The sequence below is a fragment of the Melanerpes formicivorus genome, unplaced genomic scaffold (genome assembly GCF_026170545.1).
Source record: "Melanerpes formicivorus ecotype bairdi unplaced genomic scaffold, bMelFor1.0.p_v2 SCAF_36, whole genome shotgun sequence".
Taxonomy (NCBI): Eukaryota; Metazoa; Chordata; class Aves; order Piciformes; family Picidae; genus Melanerpes; species Melanerpes formicivorus.
The window spans coordinates 8,057,378-8,083,298 of record NW_027142388.1 but is presented as its reverse complement, the minus strand read 5'-3'; the positions used below and the strand labels follow the sequence as shown (position 1 = coordinate 8,083,298).

Below are 25,921 nucleotides of genomic sequence, written 5' to 3'. Positions count from 1 at the left end.
GCTGAGCAAAACTATACATATTGGAAGAGAAGCCAAATTTCACTCACTGACTTCAGTCCCTTTCATTTGCTTCTGTTCTACAGTGAGATTGAATCTGCTCAATTTATTTAACCTAATAAACAAAATTATAAACAATCCAGTAAAGCTGCTGGGCATCTGAAAGAGGCACAGAGACCCTGCAGAAAACAATCCCAGGCACCTCTGCCTTACAGTCAAATATTCTACCTGCAATGCAAAGTAAACACCTCCATATTTACAGTTTGGTGGGAGTTTTGATCATTTAATAGCTTTAGGGTTCAAACCACTGCTCATTAAAGTCAATAAGAGTCTTAGCATTGACTTTAATGAGCTCTGAGTCAAGATTGAAACATATAGCAAGAATTCAAAATAGAAAAAAATGAACTCTGGTAAAGCTCTTACCTTAGTCCTTCTGAAAGTTCAATGTTTGAGGGGACCACGCTCCTCTTTCTATGTAGTTTCAGCCTCCACAGGTAGGAAGTCCTGCTGAGCCCCTCCTGACAGTGCCAGAGGACTGAAAAGTCCTCTAGCAGATTTCATTACAATAATTGCATAACAGTTAATGCTGCATTGTAGAGAAAGTGGGCAAGAAAACACAAGGGAGCAAAATGCAGATGATCAATCATCCCTTTCACTGACACTGTCTTTATGTGGCTTGTTTTCACCGGAAAAATACACCTAATAATTGCCCTGATTCCTTGTTTTTTTAACATCATTTCTATGGCAAATGCCATTAGTTACTGTGCCACGGTGATTTAAAGCTGAAAACCTACTGTGACCTGGACCAAAAGATAGATTAACTTATCTGCTTTAACAAGGAGTTGCTTGAAGTCTTGTAGGAAATACAGTGTGGACTTACATTTCATATGGCCAGTAATTGCTTTTCCTGTTATTTTTCTATTAAAGAAATACAAAAGGAAATGGGAGCTGTGTGCATGGCGGGGACTGGGTTGTAGTGCTTTAAATCTGCAGGCCATCAATTCAAGGTAATTTAGCTGATGACAGCAGTGGTCTCAGCCCAGTTGTCAGGGGCCAGGTGACCATACTTGGCCATCTACCAATGCTACAACCTTGATGACAATTGAGTCAGTGCAGAGAGCTTTGGCTGACCAGCCTGGCCCAAGCTTGAACTCTGTGCCTGGGGGTATTGTTTCAGACCCATCTGTTAAGCAGCTGGATACAGCATGGTCAGACACTGATGAGAAGTACCCAGGTCATCCCCTCTGAGCATCACATACAGAGGGGTCAGTCTCTCTCTGTCTCTTAGTCTTACAGAACCCAGTAAAGGCTGAGACAATTCCCAGTGATAGAGAGTTATTCCTGGATAGCCATGGCAGAGGGCTGTGTGGGAGTGATCTGCTAAGAGCCTGCTGATGAGCATGAATTAGAATGAAACATCTCAGCAAAATGACCTCTAACAAGGAATTTACTGAATTCCAGCATCTACAGACTGATTTCCTTCAAGAAGGCTCAATATCCATGCCCATTCTTTCACAAGGAGAGATGCTGAGATCATGAAGCAACTGGTTTTCAGTGGAATATGAAATTTGCCATGGGAACCAAAGACTTTTAACTTGAAAACGTCCTCAAGACAGTGAGTTCTGACTGGTTTAATTTCCTTTTCTGGACTCTCTGCAGTGATGCAGCTCCTGTACAGTGAATTTAAGCCGACTAGAATTGCTTTTCTTGCTTTCCTTCCACAAGTGACAGGTTGACAGCTACTGCTCTTGGAAGAAGATGGCCTTCAAAACCTCAGGTCACCATATGGTGCACAAATAACTTCTTTCATGTCACACCTGATTTAGAATTGTAGGAAATAAAGCCAACAGACCAGTGAAACCATCTCCCCCCACTGTCCATCATGTGTCACCATTTTAAGCACACCACATCTCAAGAGGCAATTTGAGAGCTCTGGTTGTCCTTCCAAGCTTTAGAAATGTGCTAAATGGGGTGGATACATAGAGAAGAAATGTGCCATTGACTGTTAGACATTATGTGTCATAAATCAAAGAGACACAACACTATCACAATAAGCTACCCAAGAGTATGAACTATAAAAGTCCATATAATGACACCTATTTGTAAGTCAAGAATTTAATCTGTGAGCTGTTCAGTGAGGCTTTACTTCTCTCTTCTTGTCCTGCTTTCTAAATGATCACTGAAAAAAAAAAGGGGGGGGGGGGGGGAAGGCAGACTGAAAAATACGTGGGGACAGCTATAAGCATGAGTCTGGAGCCTGTCTGGGACTTGCCCTTCTCAGGCTGCAGACAGATACTGTGAGCACTGCTGGTTGTCATCCACAGTAGGGAGGACAAGAACTACACAGAGACACTTTCCCTTTCTTCTTAGAAGGGCTTAGTCCAAATGAGCAAAGCATGACAAGACTTTGTTTGGATCAGAGAGAGATCAAGCACCCTCCAGGTGGAGTGTTAATCCAGACCTGCATTCACTTTTTGGCAGTAGGTTTCATAATACCCTTACAGCCTTAAACACCATGAGGTGCAAGTACAGATAATCTCTGAATGCTTTACTTGCACCATAAAACATGGCACTGGTTCTGCAGCTGGACCCAGAGGCATAGTGGACTTGAGCCAAGAGTGGTCTGCTTCTCTGGAATGCCCTGCTGCTGCCTCCCAAAAAGGCAGCCCATTTGGCTTCTGCCAGCACCAGGTAAAGTTTTGGTTCTTCATTTTTGATGCCTTATTTAAATCCCACCACAGTCCCTCCACACGCTGGCTTGGTGCGAGAACAGGCGCATTGGGGTTGCAGAGCATTCCCTGCAAGTGGGCAGAAGGGCCATGTAAAAATCAAATCCACATGACTGTATTTACAGGCAACTGAAGAGAGGGTTGCTCTTCCAAGAAAAACTTTTCCATGTAAAAGAATTCTTAATCTCCCCTTTGACTGTCATTGTTGAAATGATGGCTTCGCAGGCTTGAAATTTAAGACCCTATCGGTGTTCTTTCTGTTAGTTGTGATTTATGAATGGTTTCGCTGTTGATTATCCTCCAAGATTACAGCACAGCAGCCCTGACAGACAAGCAGAGGAAATTTCACAGGGTAACAGGCAGGTCCTTCTACAGGGCAATGAGGCAGGGAGGGTGTTTTGACTCAAGAATGTAACAGTATCAGCAAATGCTGACTGGACTCCACAAGCAATCCAATACTCGGTATGTAGCCCCCTACTCAGAGGCAAGCAGAGTCAGCAGAAGTCTTTAAAATGATTTCTCTGTGCTTCAGATCCTTTGCTCCTTCTGCAATACAGCTTTCAATTTTTTTACCTTGATTGTGGCATAAACTGTACAAACTGCTGTCAAATGTGAGAAGGCAACATTTGCATACAACCCTGCACATGTTCTTTAGAGATCACCCTTCTTCACTGCCTCTGCAAAGCCTGCTGTCTTGTCTGGGAGATGCACTGTCTTTATGTCAAGCCCAGGATATTCAAAGGAAATTTGCTTCCTTTGAGTTATTGCCAAGAACAGGCACTCCTGACCCCAGAAAAAGGAGATTTTGTGGCTTTCATCCTCATTTCCTGCTAGACAGTTTGTTCCAAGTCACTGTTTATCTGGTGAGGGTCACAGGACCAGGGAAGGTACAGCCATGACTGAGAATTGCTCCCACAGTGCATGACTGACACGGTGCTAAAGGGAGACAGGAACAAACTACAAGCCCCTGTGCTGGCAAAGCCCTACCTGAGTATGCTGCAAATAGACTAAGTACCTCCTCAGAGAAGGTCTCAGAAGTTTGCTGCCCTGCAAAAGGAATCATTATTGACATGCGGTTTCCAGCACTATAGATGCGCTTTGACACCCTTTGTATTGCCATCTGGACCTGTGCAGCGAGTAGCAGTGTGCCACCCTTGTGCTTTGGATCATTTTGGGCTGAGATGAACAATTCCATGAGGTGCCAGGCAAGGGTGAGCTGGGCCTGAAGTACCTGGATCCTGCTCTGTGGTCATATTCCCCTCAGAGAAGTTTCTGCTTTGGTGCCTTTCAACAGTATTGTCAGGAAGATGCAGAGAGGAAAAGCTGCACCTCTTTGGAAGGAACTGAAGAGAGCAGTTGCATCCAGCTGTGGCCCAAAGCCATTCTTACTGGGACTAGTTATGCTGTGGGTGTTCTGAAGGATCAGGTTCGACAGCGAACCAGAATGGACATTCCTAGCATTCTTCCCATTTTGCCACCCAGCCTGCTTCAGAACAAGTCCCAATGTAGGTGTTTATATCCTGTCTCTTTCTTCCCTCACTGTATTTGTCTTTCAAGCCTGGCAGCAGTGGAAGGAAACTTAGCACGTGATGCTGACATTCTGCCATGTCTGTGGGACAGCAGATTCCTAAAGTACTCAAATCTAGTTAAGAGAAGAGCTAGGAAAATAGGAGCAGAGGACTTGTCAAAGCAAGGGGAGGCCTGAATCCTGACGGATTCAAAGAGGGACACTGGCTTTTTTCCAGAAGCAGGGCTGCTCACACCAGGGAGGCTGTCTCGGTTCCACACAGTCCTCCTCTCACGACTTACCACCTGTGCTACATCATTTTGTGCATTTTGGTCTGACTGTTGTTGATATATCTCACTAGTAGGACATTCATGGCCATAGAGGGCTGCTGCATATTGTAGTCCAGTTGGGCTGGATACTGGAGCCCAGCCAAAATCTAGACAGAGGGAAACAGGGCAGGGAAAAGATCAGGGTTGTAGAGGCTGTACGGGGATCCTAGGAACACCACCAATGAGCAGAGTGCCAGACGTGAGTCCCATGGTGTTTGGCAAGGCAGCCAATAGCAAAGAGGAACAAACACCCAAGCATGTGCACTAAGTACAGCGCTTAACTGAAGACCACATAGCCTTCAGCAGAGTTTGGTTTGTCAAGCCTCAACTGAAAGCTTCAAACACAATTGAATGGAGCTCAGTGAGCCAGGCTGCAGATCACTCTGCATTCCTGATGCTCTGCTCATTATCCAGGAAGAGCTGTCAATGCCACATGTGGTATCATCAGCCTGGCACACAGCAGGTCTCTGTTTCTGAGCAGCACTGAGCCCCAGCAGCTCCCAGAAAAGCACAGGGGGTTCTTCACATGCTTTTCTTTACTGCTTCAGGACTGGGTCTGGGGATTGTGTTTTATAACAAAGAGACCAATGGGAAAAATATATTGGAGAAACTCTTGAGAAATGCCTGCTCCACTAAGCCCTCTTTAATCACTGTCGAATTATACCTCTGCCTGAGAGCAAACCATAACAGATACAGACCTGCTGGAATTTTCCTGTTTTCTGCTACTTGACTCCCTACTCCTTATTTATCGTTGTTTTGCCTCAGATTCCTAGCTAGGCAGGGCTATTTCTGGAGTTAGTGCTGGTAGTAGAGGCCACTGTCCCCCAGCCTGTGCCTTCACACACTGCTGCCCTTGTACCGCTGTGTTTGCACCTGTTTGTCTACACTCAGATGCTTCAGAAACTTTCCTCCAGACTTCTCCTTCCTCCTTGTCCCACCATACACCAGGGCCCAGTTTCCCAAGCCAAGACACAGGAATGTACGAGTCTCTAGTGATTCCTTCCAGTAAATTAAGGATTGGTGAACTAAGGGGGAGTTTCAGTAGGGCATCATGGCTTCCAATGAAACTCCTGCACTTGTTTTTCTCCTTTGGTAGGGCACAGTACAATATTTACATACTGTTTCAACAGGTCTAATTCTACTATCCCATATACACACCTGTGTCTGCACACTGTATCCTTCATTAAGTTTCCAGTTAAGCAAATTTTTCCTGGCCAAGCAATAGATTCTGTGACTCCAGAAGGAATTCTGACCAAAGAACAAGTCATTTTTATAACACCCATAAGGACAGGAGCATTTCTTACCACTTGCTCACTTGTGCCTTACATAGCAGAGATCCATCTTGGACAAACCACCCACTACTCACTTTAAACAGAAAACCAACAGCAACAACAATAACAATACCACCTTAATATGTGTACACACACGCCCTGCAGAATAACAACAGCAATAACAATTCTACCACAATCTGTGCACACACTAGCCCTGCAGAACCAGCAGCAATTTTATCAGTCATAAATGAAGTCAGTGCCCCTATAAATGCTTGGGGATACTCACCAGTGTCTGCAGTTCAGTTGCTGAGAGCTTAGCAAACTCTAAATCATCAGCACTCACTTCTGTGCTGAACGTGTATTGTACTGAAATGTACCTTTAAGGATACACATCATTTAGCTTCAGGAAAAAAATGGATTGTAGTTTCTCAAAATTAGAAGCAGAAAAAACAGTCTCTCTCCAATTGCTCCCCAAGCTAAAATATACCCTTCTAGCAATAAAGGGTAGCACACTCACCCCTGCCCAGTGTTTCTGTGCCCTGCTCCTTTTTGCTCCTTAGAGGAAGGCAGCTCTGAAGACAATCCTTATCCTTGCCACATATGTTCTTGCCAGCTCAGAAGAGGGGCAGGGGAATGGGGCTGCAGAGAGCTGCTGGGCTGTATGCCTGGGTTCACAATGTTAACTGGCCAGAGAATCCTATTATGTGATAGGTAGCATGCCAAGGCCTAATTTATGGAAATTTTGACCTTTGATCCCCTTTGACATTTTCAGACATTTCAGCCTGTGTGAGACATTAAAGCCCTTACAGTAAGGGGCTCTAAATCAGCCTGTGCGGCTGCTGGAGACAATGAGGGGGTCAGAGGTAAGAATTCACTGAGGTTTGTGTGTGGGCTGCTCAGTGCCTGTTTGACATTTATAAATCAGTGACATTCCTCTGCACAGCTCAGTGCCTACAGATCACTTCAGTCACTCTGAGGAGGGCCCCTCACTTTAGTCAAGAGTCGATTTGGGCATCCTTGGCCTTTCCTTTCAATTTAACAAGAAAGATTTAAACAAATCCAGCTTTATTAGCTAGTGAGTTCACCTACCACCATACAGTGTGACCTTCCTCAGGAGGATGGAGTGCGGGCCCTTTTAGGATCAGCCCTACCTCTGAGGACTTTGTGCCATCTTGAGGGCTTGGGTGTGAAAGCCTTCATCACTAGGTGCAACATCAGACCCCTCACATTTTTGTCAGCCATTACAACAAACATCATGTTTGTTGGTCTTGCAGCACTAACAGCCACAGTCCCATTCTGCTGCATCTTGGGCCAACAACTTGAACCAAGAGGAGGCGGCCAGATGGATTTCAAGTTTCCCATGGAAACCTAGGTGCCACAAATAAAGCTCCACTGGACTGAATTGTATGAGTGGGCCTGCCCCAGATTTCTCACAGTCTAGACTATGCAGAGAGAAAACATGATGAGAAAAACATAACCAGGGTTGTGGACAAGGTAACATTAATGTCAGCCAGTTATTGTGCAACAAGCGTCCATATCAGCTTTAGCAAATCGGAGTGGTTTAAACACTGCTTGCTTCTCTGGACCCCAAGGATTGATATGGACTCTGGTCCTCTCAGTGCTGGCAGTGCTTCTGGTACATGCCACTCCTCCACACTAGCAGCTGTACTGGGATTTAGGATGCCCTCTCATTGCATTTATAGTGGTCTCAAACACACTAGTATGAGACCAGTTCCTTGGTGGTTGTGAACCAGAAGTTGTGAAGCCAGTCAAAGAAAGAGATTGTGGTTTGGGCTGCACTAAGAGGGAGGCATAAGGAGCACCATGAGGGAACGGCTAGAACAAGGGCAGTGGTGGGGTTGTACAGCCCAGTTACCAACACTGCCATGGTCACCCACTGCCTCAGTGAATCACAGAATCATTTAGGTTGGAAAAGACCTTTAAGACCACGGAGTCCAACCATTAACCCAGCACTGCCAAATCCACCACTAAACCATGTCCCTCAGCACCACATTCACATGTCTTTTAAATCCCTCCAGGAATGGGGATTCCACTGCTTCCCTGGGCAGCCAGTTCCAGGGCTTGACAGCTCTTTTGGGTAGCAAATTATTTCTAGTGTCCAACTTAAACCTCCCCTGGTGAAACTTTTCCTCTTGTCCTATTGCTTGTTACTTGGGAGAAGAGACTGACTTCCACCTGTCTCCAACCTCCTTTCAGGGAGTTACAGAGATGCAGGTCTCCCCTCAGTGTCTTTTCCAGGCTGACCAACCCCACTTCCCTCAGCCACTCCTCACAAGACCTGCGCTCTTCACCAGCTTTGTTGCCCTTCTTTGGAAGCATCCCAGCACCTCAATGTCTTCCTGTGGTGAGGTGAAGCTAGCCTGAGCCACCTCAAAGCAAAGAGGGGCTCTGGGTCTTGAAAAGAGCTTTTCCCCCAGGCCCGCACAGCTTGACACTGAAGGGAGAAGCTGCACTGGGCGGTGTGAAGTTCAAATCGGAACTGAGGAAAACTCAAGGAAATATCTGAGGGAACACTCGAACCTAAGCGAGGGAAATCAACAGAGGGAACGGCACCCCGTGCCGGTGGGTGGTGGGAGGGGAGGCCCTCTCCCCACTGCCGGGGACGGGGCCATGGCGCGGGGGTTGCCTCAGGTCTCCTCGCGGGGCCGGGGGCGGGCGGGCGGCGTCTAAGTGGTCCCTGCCCGGGAAGTGCCTGAAAATGTGCGGCCGGGACAGAGCTGGGGGGCCGGGGGAAGGGGAGGGCGCTCCCCGGCTCCCCTCCCACCCTCTCCGGATAAATGGGCCGCCGAGAGGCGGCAGGCGGGCGGACGGCGGCAGCCTGTGGCGGAGCGCGGCCCGCGCGGCTTCTTCCCTCCGCCGCACCCAGCGCTCCCTGCCGGCGGGGCCGCCCCGGGCTCCGCCGCGTGTAAATGGCTGCATCCCCGAGGGGCTGAGGCAGGGGGAATCGGGCCTTTCTCCTTTTCCCCAGTGGCCCCTGACGGGCAGGAGGCGGCTGGGCTGGACAGGACGCGGGGGCCGGGTGGAGGGAAGGCGGCCGGGGTAGCCCGGTCCTGCTGATGCTGGCTTTTCCACCCCGCACCAGGCTCAGCCCGGGCTCCGGCAGGCTGGTGGCGACGACTGGGACTCAGGAGGGACTCCCTGGGCTTCCTTCCCCTTCCCTCCCTCAGCGGCGGGCGGCGCTGGAGGATTTTCTCCCGCTGCGACCCCCTCGCTGCCCCTCAGACATGGTAGGTCACCTACAGCTGCAAGGGATGGACGAGAGCCTGAAGGAGAAGAGCCGGGAAGGCTTGTTGGACAGCCCGGACTCGGGGCTGCCCCCCAGCCCCAGCCCCCCTTTCTACTCCCTCTCGCCCGGTGAGGGCCGAGCTGGGGGCAGCAGCGGTGCAGACCCCCCGGCCGCGGGGCACCGGCGAGAGGCCAAGGACGGCAAAGTGGTAAGAGCCAAACCCTGGGCGCTGGGCTCTGTCCTCTCCAGGACCCGGGAGGGCAAAGGCTGGCCAAACCCTGGAATGGGGGCTGCGAGGAAAGGGGCTGTGCCAGTGATGGGGCACCCCAGCTGTATGGGGGCCCCCTCAGTGTATGTCCTCCTGCACTGGTGGGCAAAGGCTTGTCCCTCATCATCAGCTGCAGGCCGGTGCTGGCAGCGCTGCTGGTGTGCCCAGGAAAGTGGATAGTCCAGTGCTGGTGAGGAGTTTTCTTAAACCCTGGCAGAAGTGTTGGCAGTTTAGCTGAGTCAACTCTAATAACGGTGCAGGACTGAAACTCAGGTCTGAAATAGGCTCCCCAGCCTAGCTTAAGAATGGAAAAGTGTAATTACCCCTTGGTGACACTGTCCTGCCTGGCAGACACAGGTTGGAGCTGCATCCGTCTGGACTAAGGCAGGCAGTCCAGCTCCAGCTCTCCTTAGTGCTTTGGCATCCCACATCAGCTTTGTTAGGAGCACGGAACCACAATAGCACTGGCTGAAAGAAAGACAAAAATGTCCATTAGCTTGGGGCAGGGTACAGATGTATGTGTGGGGAGCTGGTATGGAAGGATGGCTTGGGGAAGGCTGTGTGCTGCTGCCCTGTGCTGGAGCGGGGTTCTGTGGTGTGAGTCTATGGGAAAGGTTTGTGTACTGCACATTGTCCATGGGTGGAAAAGGGCTAGTGGCTGGTAAGCTTGGACAGACAGCAGTAGCAATGTAGATTTTGGTTAGCCTAACAGTGCCAGTGAAGCAGCTTACTTCTGAGGAAGATCTAGGTAGATTTATTATGAATATTTTTTTTCCTATCCCTTAGCTAGAAAAACTGTTTTTTAAAACAGAAAGTTCAGAGCACAAGCCACAGTGCTGTAGTGGTGGAAGTTTTTAAAAGATAATAAAGTTCTTCCCCAGGGATCTTCCAAATGTTTTTGTACTGTATATAAAAGACATTTGTAGGTGCATTCAACACAGATAATTGGCTTCTCTACAGAATAAAAAGTGAAGCACAAATATTTCCATGGGAAAAATTTGTCAACCTATGGATTAGTGACAATTCAAAGACTTCTTCGTGGTAGAGACGTTTAGCAATGACTCCTCACACCCTCATGTACTTTCTCAAGTTCTTATGCTACTTTAGCATATTACTGAAAATTGCCTGTTACTCCTGAGCATGCCAAAACCTTCCCCATAAACAATGACTCTTTCTCACCAGACTATGGTGGGTAGGATGTGAGGTGTTAATTAGGGAAATCCAATCTCACACCTGCTAATGCTGAGGTTCCAAGTACAGAGCTGTACCTGCAGATACTGGGGCATGTGTGCTGTCTTGCTGGGACTGTTTGTGTACAAAGAGTTACCTACACGCCTCTGATTTGGCAGGATCAGCCTGTTGCTATGTATTTGTAAAATCAGTTGTGGGAGGAGGATGAATGAAAGCTTGCTGTACCAGAAAACAGCTGGGGTGGAGGTGTCAGCAAAGCTCTATAGTGGGGCTATGACAGCAATGTGACAGCTGGCCACCACTCCTTCCAAGAAAGCCCTTAGATATTGAAGATGAAAGAGCAGCAGAAGAACCTATTTCGGCTTTTGGGCTGTTAGGACTGAGAGTTTTAGTTGCTTGACTTCAGTGTGGGGGAAAAATATTATTTCTATGATCTGTGTAAGGCAAAATTAAGTTTTCCTGTTACTTTTCTTTTAGTTCGATTGTAAACGAACATTTTACACATTTCAGAGGAACTCAGGCTGTGGATGTTTCCAAATTGTGTATCACATTGCAGCAGCCCTGGGCTCCTGCTGTTAGAGGATGGGTTTCATACATTGGGTATGTTTCCGTGCCCTTTGCAGGTATAGAAGGCTGCAGAGATCCTAACATTGAAACCAGTTTGGCTCTACTATTTGGAGTGGCAAAAGACTATGCTCTTGAATTCCGACTGTGTGCTACACTGCAAAATAATGAACTAAATAGGAAACTCTGCTCTATTTGGCTGTACAGAGAGTTTATCTTCTTATCATTTCCACTCTGCAAATGCTGTAGTTGTGGCTGCTATTGAGAAAGAAGGAAAAACACAGAGAGCATTGCTTGCTTGCTGCTTCTGAATTTCAGTGTCTAATTGGCCTTAATCTTGCCATTTAACAAGGACTTGCAGATCTATGAGCACTTATGCCATCCATGAATGTGCTTCTGTTTACTACTCTGCTGTTCATCAGAGCATGCAGAATTGGCAAATCAATAATTGCAGCTATTTGCACACCAAGGCATGTCTGTCTTAATTGCCTGCTATACTACTGTTTATTTTGCTTATAAACATGACAGAGCCAGGAATGCAGCCTGCACTCTTTGTCCTATGATACTGTAAAACCACACAGAAGCTCAGTCACTACCAGCCACAATTCTGGTATGTATATTTACCATAAATTGCTGTCAGGTGAAGGTAACAACATTCCAGTTCTCTGGGAAGCATTTCATACTACTCCTCACTGCAGACATATCAAAACCTATTTGCACTCAGCTGTTTTGCTCCAGCTTCACAAAGATCTTGAAGATTTTTTTTCTGCTCCCATTTTAGTTTGTATGAGAAGAGCTGTCCTAGAGCAGCAAGAGGATCTGCCTGGCCTCAAACCAGGACACATGCCCTTATCGAAGACTTTCTCTTGTGTAAAATCTCTGCTCTGTGTTATTAACTGTGACTCTGAAAAAGTAAACTTTCTTCTCTTTAATAAGCATAACTTTGTTTCAGAGACAATGCACCATTTGTTCACATTTAACCAGCCAATTTGATAATAGCTTTGGGATCCAAGGAAATATGAAAGGCAGTTTAGGGCCAGAGTCATAAATACCACAAGTTTAACACCATTTAGGCATTGGGGTTTCTTTTCCATTTTACTTGCAGTGCAGGAGAAATTGGCTTTTATTTCTTCAAATAAAGCTCATGCAGGAAATTTATCAATTGTTTTCTGCTTAAGTGCAAATATCCTAAAGAAAATAGATGGTGATTTTTTGCCTGGTTCTGCCTTTTAAATTTGAAACATGGTTAAATTGAATCTCAGGACCCGAGTTACTGAATTCTCTAGGCTTTGTGTATAATGCTAGGCCAAAAGGAGCAAATTCACAGTGAAACAAATCTCTAATAAAATGCAAAAGAAACAGTTGCTGGAAGGGTAGGGAGTGAAATTACATCAAAGTAGCCAGATCTGCTTAGAGTTTTCCCTGCTGTTGTTGTAGCCCTGAGATACAGTTTTAGGCTAAAAGAAATGCTTTTGGGCTGTGCTGAAATGAGTGCTTTACATTCAGTAGTGTAACTCCTAGTGGGTATCAGGGGAGATCAGGATCACACTGCATCAAGTTCCTTTTTGTTTGAAAGACTTAAGTATTTGTGCATTCAACCTGCTTCTCTGAGCACTGCCTTCTGATCAGCTATTAGATGAATGCCCTCATGTAGGGAATTTCTACTTACAGTCAGGAGCTGTGTTGGAAAACAGTGCAGTGCCATAATCAGTCTTGTGTGCTGGGAGGGGATTCCAGCTTCATCTCAAGTGCAGAGGAGAAGGATACCCTGTCCCTTGGCACAGGCTTCATAGTCATGGTCCCACCAACAGGGTCCAGGTCAGCGTGTGTGCCAATCCTGCTGGATTTAGGGCTGGTATTAAAAAAATAAAACCAAAAATAGAAATCAACAAACGAAACTAAACCACATCTTCCTGAGATGCTGCATTTTGAAGAGCCCTTGAGCAACTGAATGTGCTCCAGGAAGGGAGACTCTGTTGTGGAGCCTATGTGGGGAACATGGCCATCAAAGGATTTCCAGGCAATATGTAACATCTAGACCCACCAACACCTACAGTGAAAGTGTGAGGGAGAGGCCCAGCACCCTCAGCCTCAGCCTGCTTGCTGCCTGTACATGAAGCAGGTGACAGGAGACATGACTCTCCAACCCCGTGTGGGTCCCAGCAGCTCTGGGGAAAGCCCCAAGCTTTTGCAGAGAGCAAGGCACCTATTTGGCACAGCAGCGGAGCATGCCTCGGGGGTTGGAGTTGGCAGCCTGGCATCCTGACCAACTTATGAACCACTCCTATAGGGCAGGATCCAGCAAGAATTCCCCTGGCCAGGGCTTGGCAGTGGTTTGAGTTTCCTGCCTGTGCCCGCTGTCTGGCAAAGCCTAATTCCACCTGACTCTCCCCTGTTCCACAGCCCCATCCAGTTCTGAGCATGCACCCCCTCCTCTTCCTCCTTAGTCCAAAGCCAGCAGAGAAAGAGTGGGGGGTGGCTCTGGGCCTCACCTAATCTGCAAACCATGACAGATGTTCCATCTGGGTAGATCAGGGAAAGAGTCATAAGGGTCTCAACACCTATTCTGACAAATGAAGCTGTATCTAGGGTGGTGTCTCCTAGTTTAATTTCCACTGTGTCCCTGCACAATGCTGTGAACAAGAGGCAAAGCTGCACACATTTCCCACTTGAACTAGAAGAGGGAGATAGGCAGGAAGGATGTAAGTCTTGGAAATAATAAAGCCCTGCTTTCTACCTGAGGTCTGCATTTACTGTTATCCCCTCCAACTATAATCTCATCCGGCTCTAGTATAAATTACTCATAATGTGCAGTACGTGAAGATATTGAGAAAATAAATGGTCTCTTAACCAAATATTGCTTATCAGCTGGAGAGGAGAATGTAGATGTGTGTCAAATAACTCAGGCAGATCTTTCATTAGAGCTGTAAATAACAGCTGAGTAAAGTGACATTTTCATGGACATGACATGTTACCATAGTGGGAAAATGTGGTGTGAGATTTGCTCATGCCCTAGCTAAGTTAGGAGCTGGGAATTTGGGAAGCTGTATCCTGTGCATAGCCCTGATGCTGGGAAAATCGTATCACTTACACTCTCTAGAGACCTAATGGCACATCTTAGTGCCTTCCACGTAATGACCATAGCAAAAGGAGTCAGTCAGTTCTGGTCCTTCCTGCTCTCTGGGAGATTTATCTGTATCAAGTCACATTAATTTCCTTTCCTTTTTGTTGCTTTGCTGCCTGGAATGTGGAAGCTAAAGAACAGCTAGTGTATTTCAAGCCAGTTTCATGGTGCCTTTTTTTCCCCTCATCCTTGCTTACTATTTGGTAACTGCTGCCAGTCTTGTGAGTTACCTGAAATGAGAAGTATCTTTACAGAGCTCGCTGACTACACATAATTATTAGGGGTGAAATGGCATTATTCTGCCCACTATATTATTTTTGCTGTTTTTCAGAACTCTGTGATCTAAATACCCCCAGACACAGATGGCACTTGTGGCAGGTTACAAAGCAGTGACATGGAGCTGAAGGATGTGTGCCTGTCCTAAAGTCATAACCCCATCCATAGCACTTCTGCCACCATCAGGGAAGTGCTGTTGGCTAGCTGTAGATTGAATCCTGTTCAGCAACAACTTTTATCTGTATTTCTCTGTGTGCTACTTGAGGAAAAGAGTTTAGCTGCCCAGGCTGTTACATGCCTCAAAGGCATCAGAGTTAAGACAGAGGGGAAAAATGCAGCCAAACAAGAAAGTACTTCAACTTTTAAATAATACTGTAACTCTTTGCCTGTTGAAACAAATTATGTATCCTAAAGGAAATAAAAGTGATAATACATTTACTGCTTGATTTGCACCTTGGCTTTGTTTTGAGGGCATGACATGTTACATGTGTGGCTCACTTTTGATCTCTCCACCATCTTCCCTTTTGCCTCTTCCTCCTTCTGGGTCTACCACACTCCTGCTCTCCCAGCATAAAGTTTACAGGGTTGTGGCTTTTCCAGAGCTGCATCTGATAAGTAGCAGCACAACTCCTAATTATTTGGGGCAGATTAGTGAGGTGCCTTCCAGCACAGCAACCCTAGGCTTTGCTCTTGGGCTAGACAGACCTGGACTGAATTAGTGATGGTCAGCCTGGCCTAAAGACACGTGGGTTTCTTTTCTTCATCATCAGTGACACTCAGTACTGTGCAACAAGCTCTGCTCCTGCCAGCCCGTCTGTGGTGCAGGGCAATAAAGAAAGTCACCTTGTTTGCGAAGTGTCCAAAGATTGACGAGTGATTGCTAGAAACGGGCTAAAGATGATCATTTTCTCAAGGGAGCTCAGCACTCCTGTGTTCCTCTTCTTTCAACTATTCCTGTGCAGAAGGGAAAACAATTGAGTCAGTATTTTTTTTTTACAGGCAGAGCATACTTGTTTTGTTTATACCTGAAAACAGGCTGGAAAGAGCTGGTGTCAAACTCTTGCCAAAAAGCCTTTAACACGTGCCAAATACATAACATTTCAGCCCCAAAGACAAATCGTTTGGAAAGCTTTTATCCTCTGTTACTTGCTTCCCAACTCCAGGTGAGCTGCAAGGAGCAGATATTTCAGACCATCACTGGAGGTGAAACAAAATGTCATCTGACATGCCTTGCAGTCACTGCAGTGTAAACCCTGGGCTTACTGTTCAGTGACCCTTTCACTCTCTGCACGCAATTGAGTTGCTTGTTTGGTGAGCAGACTGCAGGGTCTTGCAGATGATCTCTATTTATAGACTCTGCTTTGCAAGTTGTTTACATCTTCCAGTGACTTCCGGGTGACCTCAAAGTTTCTAACCAGAAGCTCGCAGTATGGCTCCTGGTAGATAAGTGTGAATCTGTCATGGTCTCATGTGTGGTGGAAGTCACTGGCTTTAGCTTCCTAGTGTCCACAATTGTCCTAGCTTTCCAAATTAACAAAGCCAAGCCTGCAGGTCTGAAGTTGGTGTTTCTTTATAGCATAGGAAATGCATTATGGAATGTCTTTTGTCACCCTTCCCTGCCCAGAGCATGGTCAGCTATAACCCACAGTGGAAATAGCCTCTTCACTCCATCCAGAACTAACCTGGAGAAGACTTAATCCTGCTCTCACCAAATTCAGTGGCAACATTTTGGCTCTGATTGCTTTCAGTCATGGATAACAGAGCCTCCCTACCTCTGTACACACTGGTATTGTTTCGGCAGCATGTTCTTGTTTCCTGTTCCCTGCTGTGGGGCTTGTGATTTGAACAGACAGTGCTTGTCTCTGTGCCCTCACTGACTGTGCAAGCACCCCGGGCACACAGCAGCTGTGAAGCCTGTTCCTGAAGAAACAGTGGGGGCCAGATGCCCCAGCAACGTTCCTGCTAAGCCACAGGAAGGACCTTGCCTCCTGCATCCTCATCTCAAGGGATGTTTAGAGCACACAGTGTCAGCATATGTTAGCAAGAAGTGTGGAGGCCTGGAAGCACTGAAAAGGTTTCTTTAAAACTGCACTTTTATAGATGCCTGTGCAGAACTGCTAAGAGATCTGGATTTCTCTTGCATTAATCTAGCAAAGCAGCTCATGGTTACCATCCATCCAGATTTGTAATTTGGCATTCCAGCAAGCTAGTCTGCATCTGCAAAGCAGCTTAATTCACAACTGGTCTGTTTTACCCAGTCTTCACTTGTGCCTAGCCAGTGAGCTGAACTCACAGTGAGGTAACACTGGGGTGTCTGTGGAGCACAGAGCAGTGCTTCCCAACCTTTTTTTCCTAGTTATCTAAGTTTGCAGTCAGATTTGCCCATAAACAACTCTTCTTTAGAAGCTGGGGCAGAAAAGCTGGTCACCACTTTATGGGTGATTGGTACCAGAGTATGAAAACTCTTTGGTGGCTGTAATTTATTTTACCTGCTAGGGGAAACAGCAAGCCACCACATTGCTGGTTACAAAGAGAACTATTTTCCCTCCCCAGCTGAAGTGAACATCACAAAGGCTTCCCAAGACCTTTCCTTAAGTGGGCACAGTGTAAAAAGAAAGTAGATTCTCAGCTGGAGTTTTGCCAATGTCAGGCATAGCCACAGGAGTATAAAGAGAACAGTTTCCTGAGGGAGGGACACGTATCCCCAGCTTTTCTTTCCTTCCCCAGTTAAAGCAATCTATGTCTCTTTGCAGGTGAAGCCCCCAAAGGCCAGATTGCCTGCTGTTGGCAGAGCACAGCAATGCATGTGGTGTTTGACTCCTGCACCCCAATGAACCTCTCCTCATGTACAAGATGTCTTTAGCAAGAGCTTTGGCCCTGTACAGACTGTTAAAAGCTAGAGATCTGCTCTCTTGTGAAATAAGGCTTGTTTGATCTAAACAATTCATATTTCAGAAGCAAAGAGCTTTATTTATGAGCAAAAAGGCTGCCCCTGCCCTCTCCTGTCAAAAGTGCTGAAAGCAGTTCAGGAATGAACTTTGCCTTTTGGCTAGCGTTTGGTAGTGGGAGTGAACATAGTTTCTTTTGGTCTTTTTTCCTCTCATTCCTATGCAAATACTGTCCTTTTTTTTTTTGACAATGGACCAGAAATATTCCATCAAAAAGAAAGGTTGGTCATTTCACTTCTCAGTTTAGCACAGTAGTGAAGTGCAGGGATATTTCAGCAGGGAAAGAGTAAACAGCTCTGTGGCTTTGGGACACAGAACTGGTGAATTCAGATGAAGCAATGACTTTTTTTTTTTGCCTTAGTCAAAGGCAGGAAGCCCAAACCTCTGGAGAAACCAGAGGAGCTGGAGAAACTCAGTGGAAGCTGATGCTGTTGAGTGGGTTCAACAGTGCTTTGCCAGTTAACATCAACTTGAGGGATAGCCTGATCAGCATCTGGAAGCCTGCATGTTGTACAGGGTAGGGCACAAGCTGCAGTCCCTCTTACCCTGCACTGCCTGGGGGAACCAGGTCACAGCTCCACTGCTCCACCAGCCAACCAGAAGATGCTGAGGAAAGTGAAAAGGAGTGGCATAGGAAGAGCAGCCCAATAAAAGAGCTGTATCCTCAGCTACCATCAGTGGCTTCTATGAGTCCTGAGATGATCTTACTGACTCTGATAAGACATGGCTGTGATTCTAGGATGCGTGGCCTACGCATGGTGTGAAGGGGAAAAACTCCATGAGCTTCTCAGCTGTCTAGAGACCTTTCAGCCCTGCACAGAGGTTGCCAGCCATCTCCTTTAAAGAGATCCTGTGTCCCTGTGTGTCATAAATTGCTGCCAGCAGAAAAATAGTGACAGGGACTGAAACCTGCAAAGTCATTTTTCGTGAGCAAAGGACTAATCCTTTAATTGACTGTGGGCTCAATCCAGACACAGGATCCCTCTATGTGGGAACTGATGTTTAAGAGCACTCCAGTAAAGAGAAGTGGGATTACTCATTTCTGTGGTAGGCAGAGGAGACAATTTGTCAAAGTAACTTCAGGGTGTAATGAGTCTTTAAAACCCAGCTTTTGGTGTCATGAATTGGAGCAGCTCCATGCATTAAGAAGTCCTGGCTTGAAACTGGTTTCCTGCATTGCAGAGGCCACAAGGTATCCCAGTGTCTCACCCCACATTTGGTTTCTCATAGTTAACCAGAACATCCTTTGGACCCTGGCAGCCATTTTTGGCCCATAGACTTCAGCAAGTCTGCCACTGCCCCTGCTGGACTGTTGCAAGGAATACATTATTTTCAGCATACATATATATACACATGAGATTATATACACCCATCTCTTAAGTAGATCTATGCTCTCTATCAGTGGATTTAGTCCCTACCTGTGTTACATCAGACTTGGAGCACTTCTCCATTCCAGTGCACTTCAAGTCTTTGTGAGACTTACTCATTGTAACAGTGAAAGTAACATCAGGGCTAAAGAAAACCCCCAAACAATTCTTATGAGAAACAAGAAGAGGAAAGGAAGGGCTACATTTCAATAAAGATATCCTGCAGCATGGAGTGCCAGAGATGTGGGCACAGTCACTTACCTGGGTGATGTGCTGGGCAGAGGGAGGTGGAGAAGGTGGTGGCGGTGGGTAGAGGGCAGCCTGGTGTGTTGCTTCTGCCCTGAGAGCTGAGAACTTGACAATGGTCTCTCCCCTTTGAGCATGAAGAATGCTTTCCTCAGTGTGATGAACCCCACTAACACAGGGCCCTGCTACAAACCTGAAAAAGACAGGGTCTGTGACAGGGAGCTGAATGCTGATGAGAGTGCAAGGCAAGCTCAGCTTGCATGAAACAAAGTTGGTCCTAGTGCTGCCACAGTCACCTGTTCTGACTGCCAGAGTCTGTCACCTGCAGTGCCTCCCACAGGACTCTGAGGGGACAGACTTCAGAACGGTTGGAGGTGCTGATGTCTCCTCCTACTCCTAGGTGCTCAGCAGCCACAGCACAGTATGAACCGAGCCAGCCTCATCTGTTGTGTCCTAACACTTACTGTGCTCTTCTTCCCTGCAGATGCCATACCTGCTCCTGAACCCATCCATGCTGGAGATGAAGCCTCGAATGTACCCTGTGTTTTTTGGAGAAAGCATTGAGGTCAACCCTGAGCCTGTGCAGGAGATCAGGTACAGATGGGATTGGGTGGCTGGGGATTTCTGTCTTTCCCCTGGTACTTTTCCTTCTGCAATAAATTAAAATGTGTTTACAAATGGAAGTTCTGATGGGAAGGGAGGGACAAGTAGGAGAGTAATGCCTGAATTAAAGGCACTGACAGCAGCAAAGGCGAAGGGGAGGAGGCAAGAACTGAAGGGAGGTTGTAAGAGAAGGTGGCTTTCCTTCCATGGCCCGCTCAAATCCGAGTCTATGATAGAAAACTATTACCATCTGTAGGCTTGATGACCTTCACTAAGTGACCTGATGGTCTCTGTTTTATTCTCTGCTGACTTGTATCCTCAGAAAACCCTTACACACCCTTGTAACCGGCACCTGTTTTTATGAGCACTTGTAGCAGAGATGCCAACATTGGACCAGTCCACAGAGACAGAATGAGCTCCTCCTCATGAAGAGATGGTCCCTTAAGCCAGTGACGGAGGTGTTCTCATCTCCTGCAGGGCTGGTACTGTGGCCTGTGGGTACATCTCTGATCTTCTGTCACTCCTTAGCTGGTGTGGAATGTACTCTCTGAACAGCATGGAGCAGTTACACACAGCTCAGGGCAGGGACAGGGGGAGGACTGTAAGCCCAATTCCCACCCTCCTCAACCTATGCAAAGTCTCTCTGGAAACATAACCCAGTAAATCTCTGCTTGCTGAGGAACTGCTGGCGGGCTTGTTTTTATGATGATTGCATGGGAGCTGTGCTTTATGTGTGTTAAATGACTTGCTTACACCCTGGCTGTGCAAAACACATTACAGCAGCTCAGGTTACAGGCAGTGCACAATCAGTCAGACCCCTCCGGGTGGAGGCAATGACAAGCACACACCCAGCTTTTAATCTTTTTTACGTGGTGCTGCACATTCCTTGGCTGCTGATTGCTGGAGGAACGTCTGGGGAGCTGGGAAAACGAGTGAAAGTCCTGCTGCCACGCGTGGCCAGGGATTCCAGGAAAAGCCTTTTGCATGGTCTCGTGTCTGTACATCCCCTCTGGGTGCCTGCAGAAAACAGGCAGGGCTGTGGCATCCCATGTTTTGTGGGTTATTCATCTGATGGTTTTTAACAGCACCACTTCCTTTGAGACCAATGGTTTGGATGCTGGACACCATATCTCTTTGCTTTACCCACTATTTGACCATTGCTTGGATTTTGTGTAGGCCCCAACAAGCAACCTTGCCTCTCATCTCCCAACACTTTGATTTCAGTTAGTTTGAGTGTCTTGTGCTCTGATGGCAAGGAAATGTAAAGGAAAAAAACCCACAACAACACAGCAAGGTGGGTTTCCACCAAGACTTCCCAGCAGGATGGTGGCCTGAGCCACAGGCTGTAGTTTAACACACACTTTAGGTCATTTTATGCCAGTACTGAAGGCTCCAGGGAGACTTTATAGTGGCCTCCCAGTTATCTGGAAGGGGCCTAACAAAGAAGCTGGGAAAGGACTTTTTACAAGGGCTTGTTGTGGTAGGATGAGAGGGAGTGGTTTGAAGCTGGAAGAGGGCAGATTTAAACTGGAGATTAGAAAGAAATTCTTTACACTGATGGTGATGAGACACTGGAAGAGCTTGTTCAGGGAGGTCATAGCAGCCTCCTCCCTGGAAGTATTCAAGGCCAGGTTGGATAAAGCCTTGAGCAACCTGATCTAATGGAAGACATCCCTGCCTATGGCAGAAGGGTTGGAACTAGATGATCTTTAAGGTCTCTTCCAACCCTAACCATTCTGTGATTCTATGACTCTCTGCTTTGGGTTTTAGGACTGGTGGCTGTCCCAGTGTCTGTACAGTAAGAGGTCATAAATGCTTCCAGCTCCAAAGGGTTAGAGAAGAGTCCTGCCTGTCTTGTCGTCTTTGCTGCCTGGGTTGTGTTCCTTATACCTTGCTGTCCTTTGCAGGTGCAATTCCGAGGTGAAGTACGACTCTGAGAAGCATTATCGGGATGACATCTTCTACAGCCCCATCCCCACCGTCACCACCTACAGCGAGACCATCATTGCTGCTCCCAACAGCACCTGGCGCAACTACAAGTCCCAGCTGATCTTCGAGCCCCGCCAGAAGCCACTGAAGTTTCAGAGCACGACCATCATTTTCCCTAAGCGTGCCAAGAACATTTACCGGACCACCCTCAACTACAGCTTGGGTTGTGCCAAGCGTTGGTTTGCTTCCAGTGTGCAGCTGGAACTCTGTGAGGAAAGCAGCCCCTGCGTCATCTACAGCGAGACCCTCTGATCCGCCCTGCCGCTGGCAACTGCGTGACCTCAAGGAGGCCCTGGCCTTTGCTGGGACTCTGGCTGGGCCTCCGTTGATGGCGACTGAGTATTACTGGCTGGAGAACACGTCGTCTTGGGTGAGGCTGAGCTGGCTGGGAGGAGGCTTGCAGGGCACGGGATGGTTTTGATCAGAGACAGGCTGGCTGGTATTCTGCAACGTTCCTGACATTCATGATCTGGATTTTTTTGTTGTTTCCCTCAAGTATATCTATTTTTGACTTGTGTTTAGATGAAATCAAGATGACAAAGGACCCTATACCTGTAGCAGTGAGCTGCCTCCTGAACTCTGTAGGTCTCATGTAGCACATAGGTGGGACTCCCTGTAACCTTCAGTGATATTCTGATCTCTGCAAAGGGAAGACCAAGTGCAGAGCCAGTGTCCAGTTTGCCCGGCATACACCAAGCCAGGTCTCTTAGAATTTAAATACAGAGGAAGTGGTTATTTGCATCAATGCCTCACAGCTTGCTCCAACAGCTCATCTGAGCTGCAATATTACACCACTGCAGTAACCTTAGGCCTGATTTACTGTGAGTGGGGACTGTCACCAAGAAAAAGAGGAAGGAAACAGGCGCACAGTGCTCTTGCTAGCAGCTAGATGTTTATCTGCCATAGCAAGGCACATGTCAACCAGGAGATAGGAGAAAGGTCTACACTGATGCACAGACACTACTTCTGTGAGCCCAGCCAAGAGTACACAAAGGAGGCTGAGGAAACTGAATAGCTGAAGGGCTATTTTCTAAAGGTGTCCAAGTGATTTAGCAACCCAGGGCCCTTGTACTCTCAGTCCAAGTGGGCCGTGCTGTTTGTTCTCTTCAACACTCATTTTACAGGGATCTTTATGCACTTGCAACCCTTTTGAGTTTCAGGGTATGGCTGTATTGAGAAAGGAGTGTAGTACAAGAAGAGGCTGTCTAGTTTCAAAGAAGCCTGTGAGGGTTAACTCATAAGCAAGGATGCTCATCCTCTCAATAGTTTCCATACGTGTGGCATGGGCAGCTTTGCTGCTTGTGGAGGAGCAGCCAAACTTTGTCTCAGTGTAGAGCCTGAAGGATTGAAGAGCCCAAATCCAGCTATGTTTTCCTTTATCAGCCAGGCTGTAGCCATTCAACAAGCACTTCACAAATAGCTGAGCTGACTCTGCAAAGGGATCCAGAAACACTGAGAGAGCAGGAGTCACGACAGCCGTGCCATCCTAGACCATTCCCCACTCATGAATAACATCTCCTGATATCCCTTCAAACTGGTAGCTCACTGAAAATCTGCAAGAGCCTGGAGCACCCCCCCACATATAACCTTTCAAAATAGCATGGAATTGTCTCCAGAAATCCAACCAAGGATTTGTGCATGCTGCTCAGAAGAGCCCAGACTTAGAAAATAACCACACAGCTCTGGAAGTTAATTTCTAGCTTTCTCTCTTCTAAACTTTCCATTTTGTTCCTGACTTGCTGTGAGTCTGATTGAATTATTTCAGAACAGAACTGAGCAGCCAAGTCAGAAAACCTATTAACAGTGTCAAGAAGATGCAGCTGATTGCCCAGAACAGTTGATGCACAAACCCACAGGGACTGGGGGGGAGGGGGAAGAATCTGAAAACCTAGAAAAAAAACAAAATAGTGACTTACAAAAATACTTTTCCCATCAGTTTCTAAAAGCAATTGGTAAATGTGACCAGAACTGTGACCTTTATGAAACAGAGTTCTCTTGTTTAAAATGGAGCCCACTTTTTCCAGCAGAAGCCTTTATAGACAAACTTAAATCCTGACAGATGAAGTGTCCTTACCACTGAAGATGTGTGCTCTGGCACTGATGGATTCTGCCTCTCTGTTTGGGAGTTAGGACTTGGTAGGGTGAAATATCAAAGGATTTCCAAGGCTTTCCAGCTACTGTTGAACTCTTCTCAGGAACACAGAAACAAGGATTGCATTGGTTATTGGTCAGAATTTGCTGTCACATTTTGTCCAGAGCCTGGAAAAGCAGCATCTGCCTCCAAAGGGATGATTATGCCTAAAGCAGCCCCACCCCCCCACAGCTCCAGCAAACATGAAGTACCCAAAGCAGCAGGACAGTTAAGCTAGGATGAATGTGGTCCCAGTGCAATGCAAGGTGGTGATGCACTTACCTGCTAGCTCATCTTGAGGTCTACCCTGTTCTGGTGAGCATTGTGACCAGTAGAAATCCTCCTCTGCCTGCCTGGTACATCGTAAAGCCTCTGACGGGCTCTTTTCATGCACCTGTGAGAGTCTGTAACAAAGGGGTAGATTTCCAAGCTGAGCTACAGTGTAATCCAGATTTAAAAGCAGGGCCAATACTCATACCCAGGAGATCTCTGTATGATGACAGATGAGATTGTGGACACCTCCTCAGAGCAAGCATGGAGACAGGCTGACCTCCAAGCCAAAGGGATGCCAGAGACTCCCTGTTCCGACCATCCGCTGGGCTTTTCTTCTGTTAACAGCTGGATTATTCCCTGGCTCCAGGCACAAAGCTGTAGTTTTTGATCACAATGGTCTTTGAGCTGGACAGGTTTTCCCCAGAAAAAAAAAAATCTCTTTTATCTTGGCCAGCTGCAGGCTTCTGCTGCCTTTATCTGCTGTTAGTTCTGCTTCCTGAGCTATGGCTACAACAGAAAAAAGGAATTCAGAACATGCCAAAAAAATAGTGGACAAATACCAGTCCAGTGCAGAGACCTGAACCACAGCCTGGTCTTTCACCATGCACAGACAGGGGTTGCTAAGGCAAAGTCTCACAGGTGGATGTGACCCCTGGGAGGGCGCAATGGAGGGCTGCATCCTTGGCACTGTAGGGTCCCCACATGTCCAGGCTAGGCCTCTTTGAAGCTTCATGTTTTGTTTTCTCTGCAAATAGAGTAGAAATGACCTAACATGCTCCTGCTCCTTTGAGCTTAAGCAGCTTTTTGGTTTCTGCCATGTCAGGAAGAAGAAAAATAAAAAGAAAACAGAGCACAGCTTGGATTTCCAGGCTGCTGAACACACTTGGAGCTGTTTAGCCAGGGACAGGCCATGGTGGGCTACCACCCTGGAGCACATCCAAGCTGTGACATTGCCAAGTGCCTGAGATCTGTAGAAATGGTTGAAAAATACCTTTTAATGTGGTGTCTCCCATGGGCTCATCACAAGCTGCTTTTCTTCTCAGTGAAAGCTGGCATTGGAAAGGGACTTCATTTTTCCTGAGGGCAAGAAAGCCACAGAGGGTCAGGTCTTTACCCTTGCTCGGGCAGATCCCACCCTGCCTGCCCACCCTCTGTGCTGCTTGCTGTTATCCCTGTGGCCAGGTTAGGCAGTGGTAGAAGAGCCAGAGTTCATCGTGTTCATGAGTGGGGAAAGTGATGAATACTTTGTTTTGCTTAAACACCATAAGCAGACTTTTGTGTGTGTGCTGCCAGTTCAGACTCACACCAAGCAACCAAGAAGTGCCTTACCTGTAGGGTGTTTGTACCCCTCAAAGGAATGATTAGTCCCACAAGAGATGCTTTCCTCTAAATGAAGCATTATTCATCTCAACTAGCACATCTTTGTTCATGTGTGTTCTCTCAGATAAAAGTGACAAATTTAGACCATGTCATTGGTGCTTAGGTGAGTTTCCTTGGGCAGCTGGGTCTGTGGCTACACAATTTCTCCCCAGGATCTTAATGTGCCTGTTTTCCTGATAGGTAAAGACAGATTCTGCCTTCAGGAATTACTTTCTATCAATAATTATTTTTGAGATTAAAAAAACATTCTCCAAAGGCATCTAGGTTGGTTTTTTGGGGGGTGGGGGATGCCAAGCTTGGCTTTTTCAGTATGGAAAGTCATGGGCTCAAAGGTGCAGGTTTTGCTCTTCATCCTCTTCATTCCTGTGATCATTTTGCCCCTGAATGCCACAGGACATGCTTGTGTCTGCTCTGCCTGCATGGTGGTCACTGCATTGGGGCCAAAAAGAGGGAGCTCAAGCTAAATGCTGAACTTTCAGAA

General features: G+C 47.0%; 1 protein-coding gene across 1 annotated transcript; it reads left to right on the top strand.

Moving 5' to 3' along the window:
• Window positions 1–8,667: 8,667 nt before the first annotated feature.
• On the top strand, window positions 8,668–22,001 carry RFLNA (refilin A). The gene is made up of 3 exons (XM_068157452.1): window positions 8,668–9,288; window positions 19,549–19,658; window positions 21,575–22,001. The coding sequence occupies exons 1-3, from the start codon at window positions 8,911–8,913 to the stop codon at window positions 21,906–21,908; spliced, it is 822 nt and encodes a 273-aa protein (XP_068013553.1). The 5' UTR covers window positions 8,668–8,910; the 3' UTR covers window positions 21,909–22,001.
• The last annotated feature ends 3,920 nt before the right edge of the window (window positions 22,002–25,921 follow it).